Consider the following 13866-nt stretch of genomic DNA (forward strand, 5'->3'; position numbering starts at 1 on the left):
CTTGGCTTCCCTGGGACACCCGTAGGTAGGCAGTGGGCAAGCGACTCAGGCACCCTGGGATGCTATACAAGAAATCATCTGAGTTGGACCCATGGGCACGCCTGCTATTTTAAGCTTCCAATGAGCAACAACACGAATTTGTCACCGAGGTGAGCAGCAGAATTGTTGGGCAAATTGGAGCATTAGTTCCAGACGTTAATTAAACGGTGGGTGCGTGGGCGGTGGATTGTCTTCATGGAGTCCGGGAGGGGCTTGGGGGGGGCAGGGAGAAAGCAAAGAGATTGAGGGACCCCAGGCTTTCGGCACTGGGAGGTGTCCATGCCAGGATTCTTGACTTAGAGGATTTTGTCCCTGGGGAGTCTCCCAAAGCCTTGAGTCAACTGAACCATAATTTAAAGTAAACACACAGTATACATGCAAAGCCAGGTGTGACACACAAGTGTACTGTGTGGGCTCCGCCCCTCCCTGGGATACGAACACTGTCACAGCCTGGTTGGCCTCCCCTAGCCATGAGTATTACAGCCCTTTCCCTGTGGCTACAGCTGAGGTGAGGAAGGGTGTCACAGAGAATCCCTAGGTTCAAGTCCCAGTTCCCCTCCCCCGAGATAAAGGCCTAGGAGGTGGAATTCAGTGGGAAGGATGCCACGAGATGGGCCTGACTCCAATCTCCTGGAAGGTGGTGTCTCTCCTTATTTCAGTTGTCTTTCTAGAAATTACTTTTGGCTGTCACCCAGGGCCACAACCTCTGCCATTCAGCCCTAGTTCCCACACTAAACCCAGCTACTATATAGACGCTGGATGGTTTAAATCATTATTATTTTTCTGAGACAGACTCTCAGTACGTAGCCCTGGCTACCTAGAGCTGGTTAAGTAGACAAGGCCTGCTTGGGAGATCTCAGACTTCAGAGCCCAGGCTTCGATTCTAGGCTGGCCAACAGTGAGAGCCCCTCCCACCTTCGTCCCCAGAGAAACCACTGCAGCAGCAACCTATTCAGAAGTCAGGGAGTCTGAACCAAGCCGGTGGGCATGGGGTTGCCAGGCAACTGAAAGGTCAGTGGTTGCCAGACTGGGGTCGATGAGAAGCTTCAGAATGCAGCAGCTGGCAGAGATGAAGAATAGGAGTGGCCACTGGGTCAGAGTGGGGTCACAAATGAGATGTCTGGAAAAGGATGAAGTGGACAGCGCGGAGAGGACAGGACCCTGGGGATGACTGGCCACAAACATAGGAACTCTAGGGGAAAAAAGATAGCCACATCCCTTCCTCTGCCTGCTCCTGCCTCCACTCTAGCACCATGGGCACCTTTCCATTCTTTCTACCTTAAAGAAAACCCTAGGCCGGGCAGTGGTTGCACTCAGGAGGCAGAGGCAAGTGGATCTCTGTGAGTTCGAGGCCAGCCTGGTCTACAGAGTGAGTTCCAGGACAGCCAAGGCTGTTACACAGAGAAACTTGGGGGGAGGGATCTCTAAGAAGAAGAAAAGTCTATTAACACTTCTTTCTGCTCCCTGGACCAAAGCAGAGAAAATGAAACATCTAGAAGCCACTAGCAGGCATGTCCAATTTTTGACATGCTGTCTACCAAATTCACAGTTAGGAACTGAACAAAAGTTACAAAAAAAATCACAAATAAATCTTATGTTTTAAGTAAGCTCATGAGCTTGTGTTTGATCACACTGACAGTCACATATGAGCTGCTGGCCACAGTTTAGATGTTCTGACTAAGGGAGATGGCAAGAGAAGGAAACAGGAATTCAAAGAGAACTCGAATACAGGATGGGGCTGCCGAGGGAGGCAGTGAACTCAGCCATTGTGCCTATTCCACCAAGAAGCTAATGAAGCCTTGCCAGACAGGAGGCAGGGCGAGGACAGTCACACCGAGATCTTGGGGCTCCCAGCAGCTCTCCAAAGACTTGGGCAGGAGCACCTGGGAGCTTTCACCAAACTCTTTCCAGGATTCACAGTGGAAACCTGGGGCTTACGACAGCCTATGATAGCCCAAGGCGACTGTAGCATCCAGAGGCTGGAATCCGGTCAGCATCCACCACTCCAATGCTGATGAAGTCAGCTACCAGGGAAAACTTGCTAACTGGACAAACTGCCTCGGACATGCATTCTTCGCATCTCTCCAATCTTTCAGCAATCCCGAGTCAGCCCTGATGGTACATGCCTGTAATCCAGCACTTTAGGAGGCTGAGGCAAGAGAATCGCAAATTCAAGGCCTGCCTGAGCTACAGAGGTAGCCTGGACAACTTAGTGACACCCTGTCTCAAAATAAAAGGTTAAAAAAAGGGTTAGGGGCCGGGCGATGGTGACGCACGTCTTTAATCCCAGCACTCGGGAGGCAGAGGCAGGCGGATCTCTGTGAGTTCGAGACCAGCCTGGTTTACAAGAGCTAGTTCCAGGACAGGCTCCAAAACCACAGAGAAACCCTGTCTCGAAAAACCAAAAAAAAAAAAAAAAAAAAAAAAAAAAGGGTTAGGGTACTGGGTATGGCGGCGCACACCTTTAAATATAGCACTCAGGAGGCAGAGGCAGGTGGTGCTTTGTGAGTTTGAGGCCAACCTGGCCTACACAGCCTGTTCCAGGCCAGTCAGGGAGACTTGGTCTCAAAAGGAAGCAAGACAAACAAAAACAATACCCTCCAAAGAGTTGCATGCTCAAGGGCCTGGGTTTAATCCCCACTAGTAGAGTGGGGGAACCCCTCTATGATGAAGACAGTGTTGTTCACTCTCCAAAGGAGAAAGCACGGCCCAGAAGACTGTAAGTTCCTGCTGGGTCAGTAAGCTAACTAACAGCAAGCTAGAATCCACCACCAGGCCAGACCCTCAGGCCCATGCATTAACCCTCCCCTTTCTCCTGCCCCTGACAGGCAGATACAGGATCCCATAATACTGATTCAAAGGCTTTTAGAAAAAAAAAAAAGAAGAAGAAGTTTGCACACCGGCCACCTGGTGAATCTGATACCCTTTCCTAAGGTCTGAGGCTTCCAGGGACTGCAGATCCTACACAATAAACCACAGCAGAACTTCTCTCATCCAGCCCTGGGTATGGGGGTCAAGGAAGAAGGAGGGAGTGCCTGAGGGTGCTCCCCCAGGGGCACCATGGTATCCTGGGAGTGGGGAGAAAGCACTCTAGTTCTCTAAAATAAAATTGTTCAGAGGAGGTGAGAAGGCACCCATCCCCCAGGCCTTGCCCCTAAGATAAACAAAGTTAAGCGTATAGGGCAAGTGTGTTGCCTTGTCCTGACATGATGGGGAGTAAAAACAGGCAGGCATGAGGCCTTCCTTTGAGGGACAAGGTGAGTTTAGGGTCCAGGGCCCACAGGGAACGCATGCATTCGGGTCCCTGCCTCTGTCAGCTTACTAAGACTCGGGAACCCTTCTCCTCCTAAAACACCCCTAGCGGGCTGGGAGAGCTGAGAACTTGAGCATCTCCAGCCCAAACCTCCAGCAGAGATGGCAAAACTCCCACTCTGGATCCACAAGCCCCCGGCAGACAAACCCAGACTCTTCCCCCCAAGCAGCAGCCATAGCCGGCAGCCCCAGGCCCACCGCCCACAGAGGAGGGGGCCCCTGCAGATGCACACCCCAGAGCAAAGCATTGTGCAAGGCAGAGGTGGGGAGGGGAGGACAGGACATGCAGTTGTCACAGAAGCAGAAGCATCGCGCACTGACCTTGAAACTCCAGTAGTTTGGTTGCTGATGGGAATAAGAGAAGAGATGGTTACGAGGGGGCTGTCAGGGAAGTGGAACAGGACAGGACAAAGACTCTCAGTACACAATCCTGGGTCATGGGCCTCCACCCTCTGGGGAGCAGACAGTAGGCAATGCCTGTGCCTCTCAATTCTCTCACGAGGCTGGAACATTCTGGTTCACCAAGGAGGGGCAGGTTCCAGGTCTGCTGGCAGGGGAGCAGGATAGAACGTTCCCGATGTTTCAAGTGTCTTTCTAGCCATAGTAATCGACCTCGGAGAGAGCTGCAGGTAAGGGAAAGCGCTGATGGCTATGAGATGGTCAAAGATTTCAGGGACGGCAGTGACCAGTCTGGGCTGTGGGACCAGAGAGAGGCCAGGTCAAATGTCCCAGAAAAGATGGCATTCCAGCGTGGTCGGGAAAGTGAAGAGCTGGAGATGGGAGAAAGGTGTGCTGAGCAGACCTACACAGGCCTAAGTAGGTGCCCTGGAGCAGGCAGGAGGGCTGGGAAGACGCAGATGAAGCTAGAGACTGAGCAGTCTTCAATGGCATTACAGCTACAGATCAAAGTACAGGAAACCTAGGAATGAAATCGCGAAAAGGGAATGGGACCCCAGTAGGGCTAAAGGCAGAGAGGAGATGGTGGTGGCTGGGACCAAGGCCAGGGTAGGCAGGCCTGTGTGCCAGGATGTGCAAGGATTGTGGAGAAAAGTGGACCACTGCCAGGGGCCTCTGGCACTAGGCAGTGGATGGAAGCCTGGGCAGCACTTGGAGCTACAGAAACAGTGGAAAAGAATTGTAAGGGGGCCCCAAGGCTCCTCCTCACTCGCAGTAACCCTGGGTTGCCCTGCCCTCCCTAGAGACCAGAAGGTCCTTCCAGATGGTTACCAACAAGGAAAGGACAGCCCTGAGGGCGGGCTGGTTCTTGGCAAAGCTGAGGGTACCCTGCTGACCGGTGCCAGCCTCAGCAGGAGGACAGAGGCAGCAGATGGCCTGGTCCCAGGGTGCTTGGCACACGCAGACAAGATTCCCCAGGCCTCACAGCCAATGGCAGAGGAGAGGGACCTTGAGGGTTCCTGCTGGGAAGACACCATGCTGTGGTGCCCTGTGCCCCCTGGATGTGTTGGGGGCATAAGGGCTGAGTCGGGGCTAAGGACGGCTACTGCTGGGTACATATTTTATAGTGACAGCTCTTTGGGGGGGGGTGATGCCAGCCTGGATCTGGAATAAAGTTCATCGGCTGCCACCCTACACACATGCCTGGTCCACAATCCCGATCTCTCTCCCAAATTACTGCCTCCAAAAGATGAAAAGTAGCCACATTTCAGGCAAGGAAAGGGGATCACCAAGGCTGTATGGACACAGGGCACCCCTGAGGTGGCAAGGGATGGGGCATGGTTTAAAGACTTGAGCCACAGCTTCTGCGACCTTGGCTAGAACAGGAAGCATGGAGAGAGGACTCGTAGACGTCAGAGGCAGGCTGAGGACTCGGAAAGGTTTGTGCTGAAAGTCATGTCTGCAGACCAGCAATGACAGACGGCTCTGCAGAGAAAGCCTCACGCTTGGTACCCACCCCACAGTGGGGACTGAGCATCCACAGCTCCCTGTAACATGCACGTTGGTCCTGCAGTGAGCTGGTAGACTCAGACACATACTTGGGTAGACAAGGATGTCACAAACACACCCAGAACAACACACACGCCCACTAAGGTGCACAACATTAGGGGAAGCCATGAGAAATGGCCCCCAGGAACAAAGAGTAACTCGAAGACATCCACACGGAGACCATCCGATTCAGATCCATATGTTCTCCCAAGGACGCCAGCTAGCACCGTGCTCAGTCAAAGACATGAAGGGTGGTAAGACCAGTCACACCCCCCTCAGCACACCACAGAGCCACAGAGGCAAGGACACCCATTCACACAAATACACAAACACTAGCAACAGAAATATAGACAAAATAGTCCACAAGGGCCAGCAAGATGGCTCAGTGAGTGAAGGTGCTTGCTGCCAAGTCTGAAGATCTGAGTTTGATACCCGGAGTCCATGTGGTGGAATGAGAAAACCAACTCCCCCATGCTGTCCTCTGACTTCCAGACACACATGCCATAGTCAATGCATGTCCCCAACACACGCACACTAAATAAATGTAATTTTTAAAAATCAGAGCGATGTATGAAACACACAGAACTCAGAGAAAATGTTCTTTCTCTGCTCCCCTCTACCTGCTGGGTCAGGACATTTGTGGCACCTTTAGCCAGTTTCCAATAGCTAGGATGGCACTATCATTGTGTGTCGGGGAGTTTCCTGAACCAAGAGTGATAAAAGCTGTCCCATCCCTAATCCTGTCACCAATCTCAGCACAAGGAACTCAGGGTACCTGGTGCAGATGACTGAGACCCACTTGATGTTCCTAGGAGATGGATAGGCAAGACCTGGCTATACCCGCACTGGCCAGGCCCCACTGTGGGCTCCAAGCCTGTACAGACCCATCAGGCAGGACCTGAAAGGCTTGGGAGATAACAGGGTGGTGGTATCAGTGTCTGGGAAAATCATCCTAGCTCTGGGAAGGGCACGGATGGGAGAGAAGCTATGCTTGTGTTTGGGGGACGTGCAGGGGGACACTGTCATCTGGCCCTCTAACTTGCAGCTCTGAGTGTCATAGCCTTCTAAAGCAAGTCCTGCCTCCTTTCTTGGTCCTCTCTTCAAATGCAGAAAAGGGATCCTTTAAGCTGGCCCAGCAGGACCCAGGTACATGGTCTCCCAGCAACTCTCTGTCCTGGGAGGGGAAAATTGCAGTGGGAAGAAGCCCCTGGGGAGATGGGCCATCATCCACACTCGCTTCCAGGCATTAACCCATGGGACTGTCCCTGATGACAGAGTGCATAGGCTCCTCTGTTGTGCAAGAGGGACACCCGGTCCCTTCCCTGACCCCTTCCTAGTTGTAGATTCTTCAGCTGGTGTCCAACACGGTACCTGGTAGGGTAGCAATGCCCTCAACAAATCTGTAATGATGAATAACTGCCAATCAAACAAACCAAGCAAGGCCAGCAGGGAGCAGGTAGTCCTAAAGACTAGGCTTGGTCCCCCTCCCTCCAATCCTGGCCCTGGCTTGCTCTGAGCCTTTTTCCTGAGAATGACAGGGGTCTAAAAAAAACCCTGAAAGAGCATGGCGGTGCAGGCCTTTAATCCCAGCACAGAGGCAGGTGGATCTCTGGGAGTTAGAGGCCAGCCTAGTCTACCTGGAGAGCTTCAAGGCAGCCAGAGCTACATATTAATAGAGAGACCCTGCGTCAAAATAAATAAATAAATATTAAAAGGCAGGGACAGCAGGGACTCAGGGTCCCTTTTCTCTTCACTCAATAAAAACCTCACCAAAGCCAACACATCTCTAAGTACAGGGAGAACAGCTTTCCCAGAACTCAGTGAGCTGAGCAGGAGTGCTACTAGCAGGACCTGCTGCTGGTGGTGAGGGCTTGCGGGAGCTGGGGCAAAAACAGAAGTCAACCATCCCTCAGGACCAAGCTTTCAGTGATGGGGTACTTCCCCCAGGGAGCCCAGAAGTGGAGGAAACAGCTTTTTCCCTCTAGAGCTGAGGAGTTAACCCGGCACTCTTCACCTCTCCAGTACTTAGTCTTGGTTTCTTCCCCTAGTGGGCCCTCCTCCTCCTCCCACTCCAGCCAACCCTGGAGGGGCGAGAGATCCCATTGGGACCTTACCTCAGTTTCTTTCCCTTCCCCTGGGCAGGCGTCCCGCATGACTCCTCCTTGACCTCAGGCCCCAAGGGAGCATCTTCCAGAGGGGAAGGCAACCCAAGACTCGCACACCCTTCCTTAATCCCCAGACTGGCGCACACACCCACCTCCCAACTCCTGTGAACCCAAGTCCACGGAGACGCCAGCTCCCAGCCTAGGGCTACGCCACCGGCCACGGTGGCTGCCAGCCTGCAACCGCCAAGCCGCACACGGCCCTCCCCTAGGGGTTTGCAGCGACACCAGCGGCTCAGAGCCCTGCGGAGGCTGAGTGCGCGAGGAGGGGGTGCGTTGCGAGAGCCGCACGGCGCCCTGGGACGGGGCGCACCCGGGGAAGGTCATGACTTTCCGCGATTGGGGGAGGGGGCGCCTGCCGCATTTGGGGGCGGGGGGCCGACCCACGTGGAAGGCACCTGCTGCGGTGGGGAAAGGGAGGGGGCGTCTCTCCGAGATCGGGAACCCACTGCAGTCGCACGCCCCGCACCCCTAGACCAGTTCTCCAAATCGTGGATCGGGACTCGATCTCAAGGTCCCCGCCCCCTCTCCCACCGAACCCCACGCGGCTACTGAGTCCCCACCGCCTCTCACCCTTACCTGCGGCTACAGGTGCACGCGTGGAGCCTGGTCCCGCGTCGGGCGGGGGAGGGAGAACCGCCCGCTACTCCCACCCGCGCAGGCTCTCCCCTCCCCCGGCCGCCTCTGCAGCCGCCGCCGGTGCCCTTTGCTGCAGTGGGAGAGCTGCAGCCACCGAGCGGGCCCGGGCCCCGGTCGCCCCGGTAACCGCGACTCCACCTGGCGCCGCGCGTTGCGCTGCCGTGCGCATTCCCCTCTCGGCCCCCTCCCGCGGCGCGGCCCCGCCGGCGCAGCCACGCCGAAGAGAAGAGGCTGGTGGCTACGTCGCCGCGGTCACCCGATACGCCGGCCCGCCGCCCGGGACTCGGGTTGCAGCAGGAGGGAGGGAGGTTAGACAGCCTAGTGGAAGAGCGGGAGGGGGGAGGGGAGGGGCTGTGGTTTGGTCTAACCTTTGGTCCCTTCCCAGGATCCCCTTCACTGTACCCATCCCCAAAGGTCTTAGTTACCCCCACCTTCCGGGCCCTTAGCCTCCTCTCTGCCGCCCTTTTGCCCCTTTAATCCTTCCATGACTTAATCCCCCGACTGAATCGGGGAGGCCTAAGATGCCTATGCTTCCTTGTTGACCTCTGATCCTGCCTTGCTGTGTGTGATTCTGGTCCTTTGCTGGGTGTCTCTGTGCTTTACAAAAAAATGAAGCTCAGACTTCTCCCTGGTGGGGAGGAATGTGATGAGCTCTATCCAAAGATGACAAGACGCTGTGCGTATTGTGGAGCTCTAAGACGAAGGTCCCCTACAAACTCTCCTTTCTTCCCTCGGAGCAGAATTCCAGACAGGCAGACAGACCTGAACTTCACCACGGGGCACAACTCAGCCCACTCTAATCCAGCCTCGTTCCTGCCGTCTACCTTATCCCTATCCCACACTCGACCTAAGGGACCTGAGGCACCAAGGACCTGCCTGTCCATCCTGTGCCTGTCTGCAGTCCATCACCATGATTGTCCCAACCCTCTGTCTGTGGTCTCCCCCACACACTGCCACTCGGCACACCTCTCTATCATCTGTCATCATCCAACCTTGATAACAGGCTCACCCCCTGCTCCCTTGTTCCCCAAATCCAGACAAAATGAGGCTTAGAGCTGGGAAGGAAGTGGCTCCATACCCTGAGAATGATGCCCAGTGTGCTGAGCTGTTACTAAACACGTTCCTTCAGTCCAGGTGCCCCAGCTCTAGATTCTCATGACATCCTTGTCTGTCACAATACCCTTTCATTTCATCTTCCTTGGAAAAGCCAAGCTTTGGCCCACTCTGGTGCATGAAGAACCAGACCTCTTCCATCCAACGACCTGGCAGCTCCTGCCCTCCTCCTACCTACACCATAACCAGCAAGTCCAAAATCCCTGGCTCCAGGTACGGCGTGGACTCCTGATCCCTGCCCCCACGTCTGTTATTTCTCCCCTGGCAATGCCCAGGCCTGAGCTGGGAGCATATGCTAAAATCTATCCTCCTATCAGGGAAAATGAGGCTCGGTGAGGAATGGGGAAACAGGCTCAGAAGCAATGGCTAGACCCCTAGTTCTTTTTAAAAATTATATGAAGGGTGAGAGAAAGACACCACACAGAACTTCCTGGTGGTCAGAAGGGGGGGGGGGGGGGACAGGCTCTACTCGGAACAGAAGAGTCGGGCACAGAAAGGGCAATAAGATGAGAATAATAAGAGGTTCCTAAAAGCCCAAGAACAAGAGTAGGTCCTCTTGTTTAAAGGAGAGAAACAACAGTTTGTTTGTTTTTAAAGCATAACTATCCCTCAAAAGGGATAGGTTTGAGGAGGCGATGGTAAGAAATCAGTCAGGGGAGATGTGGATACGGGGTATGGAAGTTTCCTGATAATGGAGGGTTCATACATAGAAGGGGTGCGAAATAAAAATTATCAATGTCCCCCCCTACAAAAAAAGGGTCTCCCCAAAGCCAAGCTCCGCCATGGATTTTGGAGGGAGATGGCTGGCTCACCTGGGCAGGCTGGCCAGCCCCGGAGGGGGTGGAATCGCCGTGGAGGTGGGAACAGAGGGAGCTGAGGAGGCACACAGGGTCCACGGTCCAGCCGCCGACCTGTGTGTGTGAAGCAAGGGGACACCCCATTAGGGGGAGCGGGCAGGAGCCGCTGAGGTGGGACAGTATGGGATGGATGCTCCCAGGGCAAGCCCTGGCACAGGGAAGAGGGCCAGAGTCATGGAGGTGGGCTCTTCACAGCAGCTGGTACTCTATCAAGGGCCCCAAGTTTATCTGCATGTCTGTCTATCTTTCCTCTGACAGAACAGGCTTTCAACACTTGATAGAATCCTGATTTCCAATTCCCAAAGCCTCCCTGCACAATCCTCTCCTTCCCAAGGAGGTCACCTCGGACCTCACAATGATGGGATCAGTGGGCAGGAGTGACCTCACTCCTGTTGTCTATGCCATCTCTGGACCCCAGGCCACCAGACTTGACTCCTCTGAGACTGTTTCCTCCTGCCTCTGGTCCTCTGGCCCCTGACACTTCTCTCCAAATGTTCGCCCAGCTCCACACCATTGCTGTACCATGCTATGGTACTTTGTTCAATTGAAAGGGCCTTGGGTCCTGACACTGAGCCTCTAAGGGGGCAGATGAGGGCAGGACAGATGAAAGGCATGAACCTGAACATGACTGAGCTTCCATTCACTCCAGAAGTATTTGCTAATTACTTGCTGAGTGTTCACCAGGCTCCACCTACCAATGCACATGAATGTTCCATGCCAGACTCGGTACCTCTTGAAGCTTTTCCTGCTACACCTCCCAGAAAGGTGTGTAACTAGGGTGCCCAGTTCCTCACCATGCCTGGGCTCCAAACCATTGAAAATGGACGCTATTTCTTCTTACCTCTGCCCAGACCCACCAAGACTTCTGAAGCATTGGCACCGTTTGTCCCACAGCCCATCTCTGACCATCGTATACTGCTTTAATGCCCTTTCATGCCCCACTCCCATTTCTGTCTCCGTCTTGACTGCTCTCAGGTCTCCTGAAGCCGGTGCTTTGGAGTACAGAAATGTATGTAAGGGATCCAGCTGGCATCCTAGGAAGCTCCCTCCCAACTTCCCACCCCACCCCTATGATTCTCATTCATTTCTGTTTCTTTCCCAGAGACTGACATCTATTTCCCTGTCAGTCAAGAATTCAATTTCAGTTTTTTGAGACAGGGTTTCATGTAGCCCAGGTTGGTAGCTGAGGATGGCCTTGAACTTGATTATCTTGCCTCCCCATCTAGAATGATGGGATTACAGGCGCGCAGCAACCAAGACAGACAGTTTGTGCAGTGCTAGGAATCAAACCCACAGCCTCCTGCTACCAGGCTGGCCCTTAGCTGTGTCCTTTTCTGTCATTCCCTTATGGCTCCAGACAACCAACAACCCTTACCTAGTCCCCCCTGCCCCTCTGTCCAAACTCCCCTTTCCTTCACTTCCTCCTTCCCCTGCTCAAGCCTCCCGACCCCCAGAGTCAAGAACTGTACATAACAAATATAACTCTCCTGTAATCTGCTGGCCCACCCCACTCTGGTACCACATGTCCCCCTGAACCCACCCCTAGTCTTCTGTACCACCCAGAAGGACTTGCCATGCTCCAAATCGACTCAGGTTCATGTGCTTCTCCAGCACCCTGCAGATACAGCATTCTCTACCTCTCTTCAAACCCTTAGCTTTGCTAGGCTTCACACAGGTGCCGCCTCCATAAGGCCTTGAAACTGACATCCCTCATCCTAAGCCCCCTCCCAACTGACCAGGACCCTCACACAATGTTTTATCTTCTCTTTCCCCCAGCTAAGGGGGTCAGGGCCCTACATGAGTCTAAAACCCCTCCTGATCCTCACCAACCTGAATCCTGCTCCCAGGGGGACTCTGGAGTCTAGAAAATGCAAAAGCCAGACTGAACTAGACAGAATGTCTGGGGGACAAGCAAGGTCCCCAAAACATGACAGTGTGCCCTTGATCTCTGCGATAAGGGGGCATGTCCCTCCTCTGATCCCTAGTCACACTGAGTAGCACCTGAAAAAGGAACTGTGGCCCAACAGTCCTCAGTGTGACTGAAGGACACTGGTGAGTGGACCCCTGTGCACCTTCTCCCAGAGGGGACAATGCTGAGATTCCCAGAGATGGGACACAGCAGCCATAATGGCCCCCTTGTCAATGCAGGCCTAGACATAGAACGCTAGTCCTGAGAGAAGGAATTCAGAGCGAAGCTAGTGCTTGGGTGGAGAGGGACATGAAGGAGTCCAGGCTGGGGAAGGCTGAGAGAAGCCACCCGTGCAGGTCCTGGGCCAGAGGCAGAGGCCCAGCCTCTCCCTAAGCCTTTGGGGGTGCAGGAGAGAGCCAAGGCACACACAGGCTTCCGGCTCAGTCACACGGCCAGTCTGTGTTCTCAAAGGAAGTAATGTCCCCAGTTCTGAGTTCTGTTCAGGCTAGGACTGGGGAGGGGTTAGACCCAGCCTTCAGAAGCCCCCAAGCCTGAGAGAGGTGTCATGGCCAAGCATTTCAACTGTCCCATGGGTCCAGGCCCAGTGCCCTCAGCACCAAAAGTGTCCCTTCTCTTCTTCAGAATCATCCCTTTGGCCTCCAAGACACACACCTTCCAGCCCTTCTTCCCACATTCTGCCTAAACCCATTCTCCAACGTGTCAAGCCGATGGCAGGGACCTGGAGACTAAGCCCCACTTCTTTCTCCCCCAGACTCCAGGAAAGACCAAAGAGAACCACGGCCCAGGGAACAATACTCCCCAACTCCAGGCTGACAGCTCTGCCCAGCCATAAAATACTGGGTGATCACCTAGAGATCCCAGCCCCTGCTCACACTCACCTGCTCCCGCATCCTGTCCTGCTGACCTCGCAGGGCCAGGGCATGCTGGGGGTACTTGCTCTTCAGATGGTCCATGAACGCATCTCGCTTGCGGTCAGCATCCGCCTTCTGGAGCCCGCTGAGCGCCTCCAGGCTCTGGGCAGCAATCACGGTGTGCCTCCGCTCGGAGGTGTGCACCAGCCCCACATTGGAGAAGCGCCGGCCCCCGCTGCCTCCGCTGCCCCCACCCCCCAGGGTCCGGTATTCCCGAGGGTACTCGGCATCGTCGGCAGACAGCATGGGGGGGCTGCTCCGCTCCGGATCTGCGAGAGGGGGAGAGGATCTAAGGTCACCAGAATGCCATGCCGAGGGGTCTGCCCATCTCAACAGGGATCCCTGTGGGGCAGGGCAGGGCCTGACGAGGGCAGAGGGACCTTTGGGAGAGGAAAGGGGGCAGAGAGTATACGAGGTGAACCTAGAATTCCAAGTTAGGGGTGAGGAGCAGGTCCTGGATGCAGGTTGCTCGTTGGTGGGCTTTGGAGCAGGCAGGGGAAGTTGATGGACGTGGGGACAGGGAGAAGGGAGAGGTATTGGAGGTGTCCTGATCACTTCTTTAACTACATACTCGGTCCCTTTCCTAAAGACAGGGAAATGAGCCATACTGTGGTCTAGAACACTCTCTAAGGAGAGGCTGGGGCTATGAGTGCCTTCCTCAGACCTGCACATCAGGGCTGTATCCTCCGGCTGGGGCTATCTAGGACAGTGACCAAGGAATTAGGAGGGTGGGGTGAGGGCAAAGGTCAGTCACAGGGCTCCTTCCCAAGGATGGATAGAGGCCCAGAATCTGGGGCAGAGAGACTCCCTTTCCCTCCCTCCCTCCCTACACAGAGACAGACAGATGGACAGACAGTAAAAGCTGAGCACAGAGAAGACAGAGATGGACTAGGACAAACTTAAGAAAAAGCAGGCAGACAAAACAGGTCAGCTCTCCGCTCCCCTCTCTGATCCAAGCT

General features: G+C 54.6%; 1 protein-coding gene across 13 annotated transcripts in view; it reads right to left on the reverse strand.

Annotated features, from left to right (window-relative positions):
- The window catches only part of LOC121442392 (SRC kinase signaling inhibitor 1-like), a 61287-nt gene that overhangs the window by 26070 nt on the left and 21351 nt on the right, over positions 1-13866 (reverse strand). For 11 of the 13 annotated variants that reach the window (XR_005973554.1, XR_005973553.1, XM_041643931.1 and 8 more), the window contains 3 exons: positions 12875-13176; positions 10022-10120; positions 3673-3696 (listed from right to left, as the gene is read on the reverse strand). Coding sequence is in view for 10 of the 13 variants with exons in the window: in XM_041643931.1 (XP_041499865.1) it covers positions 3673-3696; positions 10022-10120; positions 12875-13176 (425 nt within the window). In the remaining 3 variants the exon portion in view is untranslated. Of the gene's footprint in view, positions 1-3672; positions 3697-8036; positions 8287-10021; positions 10121-12874; positions 13177-13866 lie in introns of those variants that run through there. The other 2 variants (XM_041643922.1, XM_041643928.1) reach the window with 2 other exon arrangements.

This window comes from Microtus oregoni, unplaced genomic scaffold (genome assembly GCF_018167655.1).
Source record: "Microtus oregoni isolate MIOR12 unplaced genomic scaffold, Mior012 000091F_ref0000469, whole genome shotgun sequence".
Lineage (NCBI taxonomy): Eukaryota > Metazoa > Chordata > Mammalia > Rodentia > Cricetidae > Microtus > Microtus oregoni.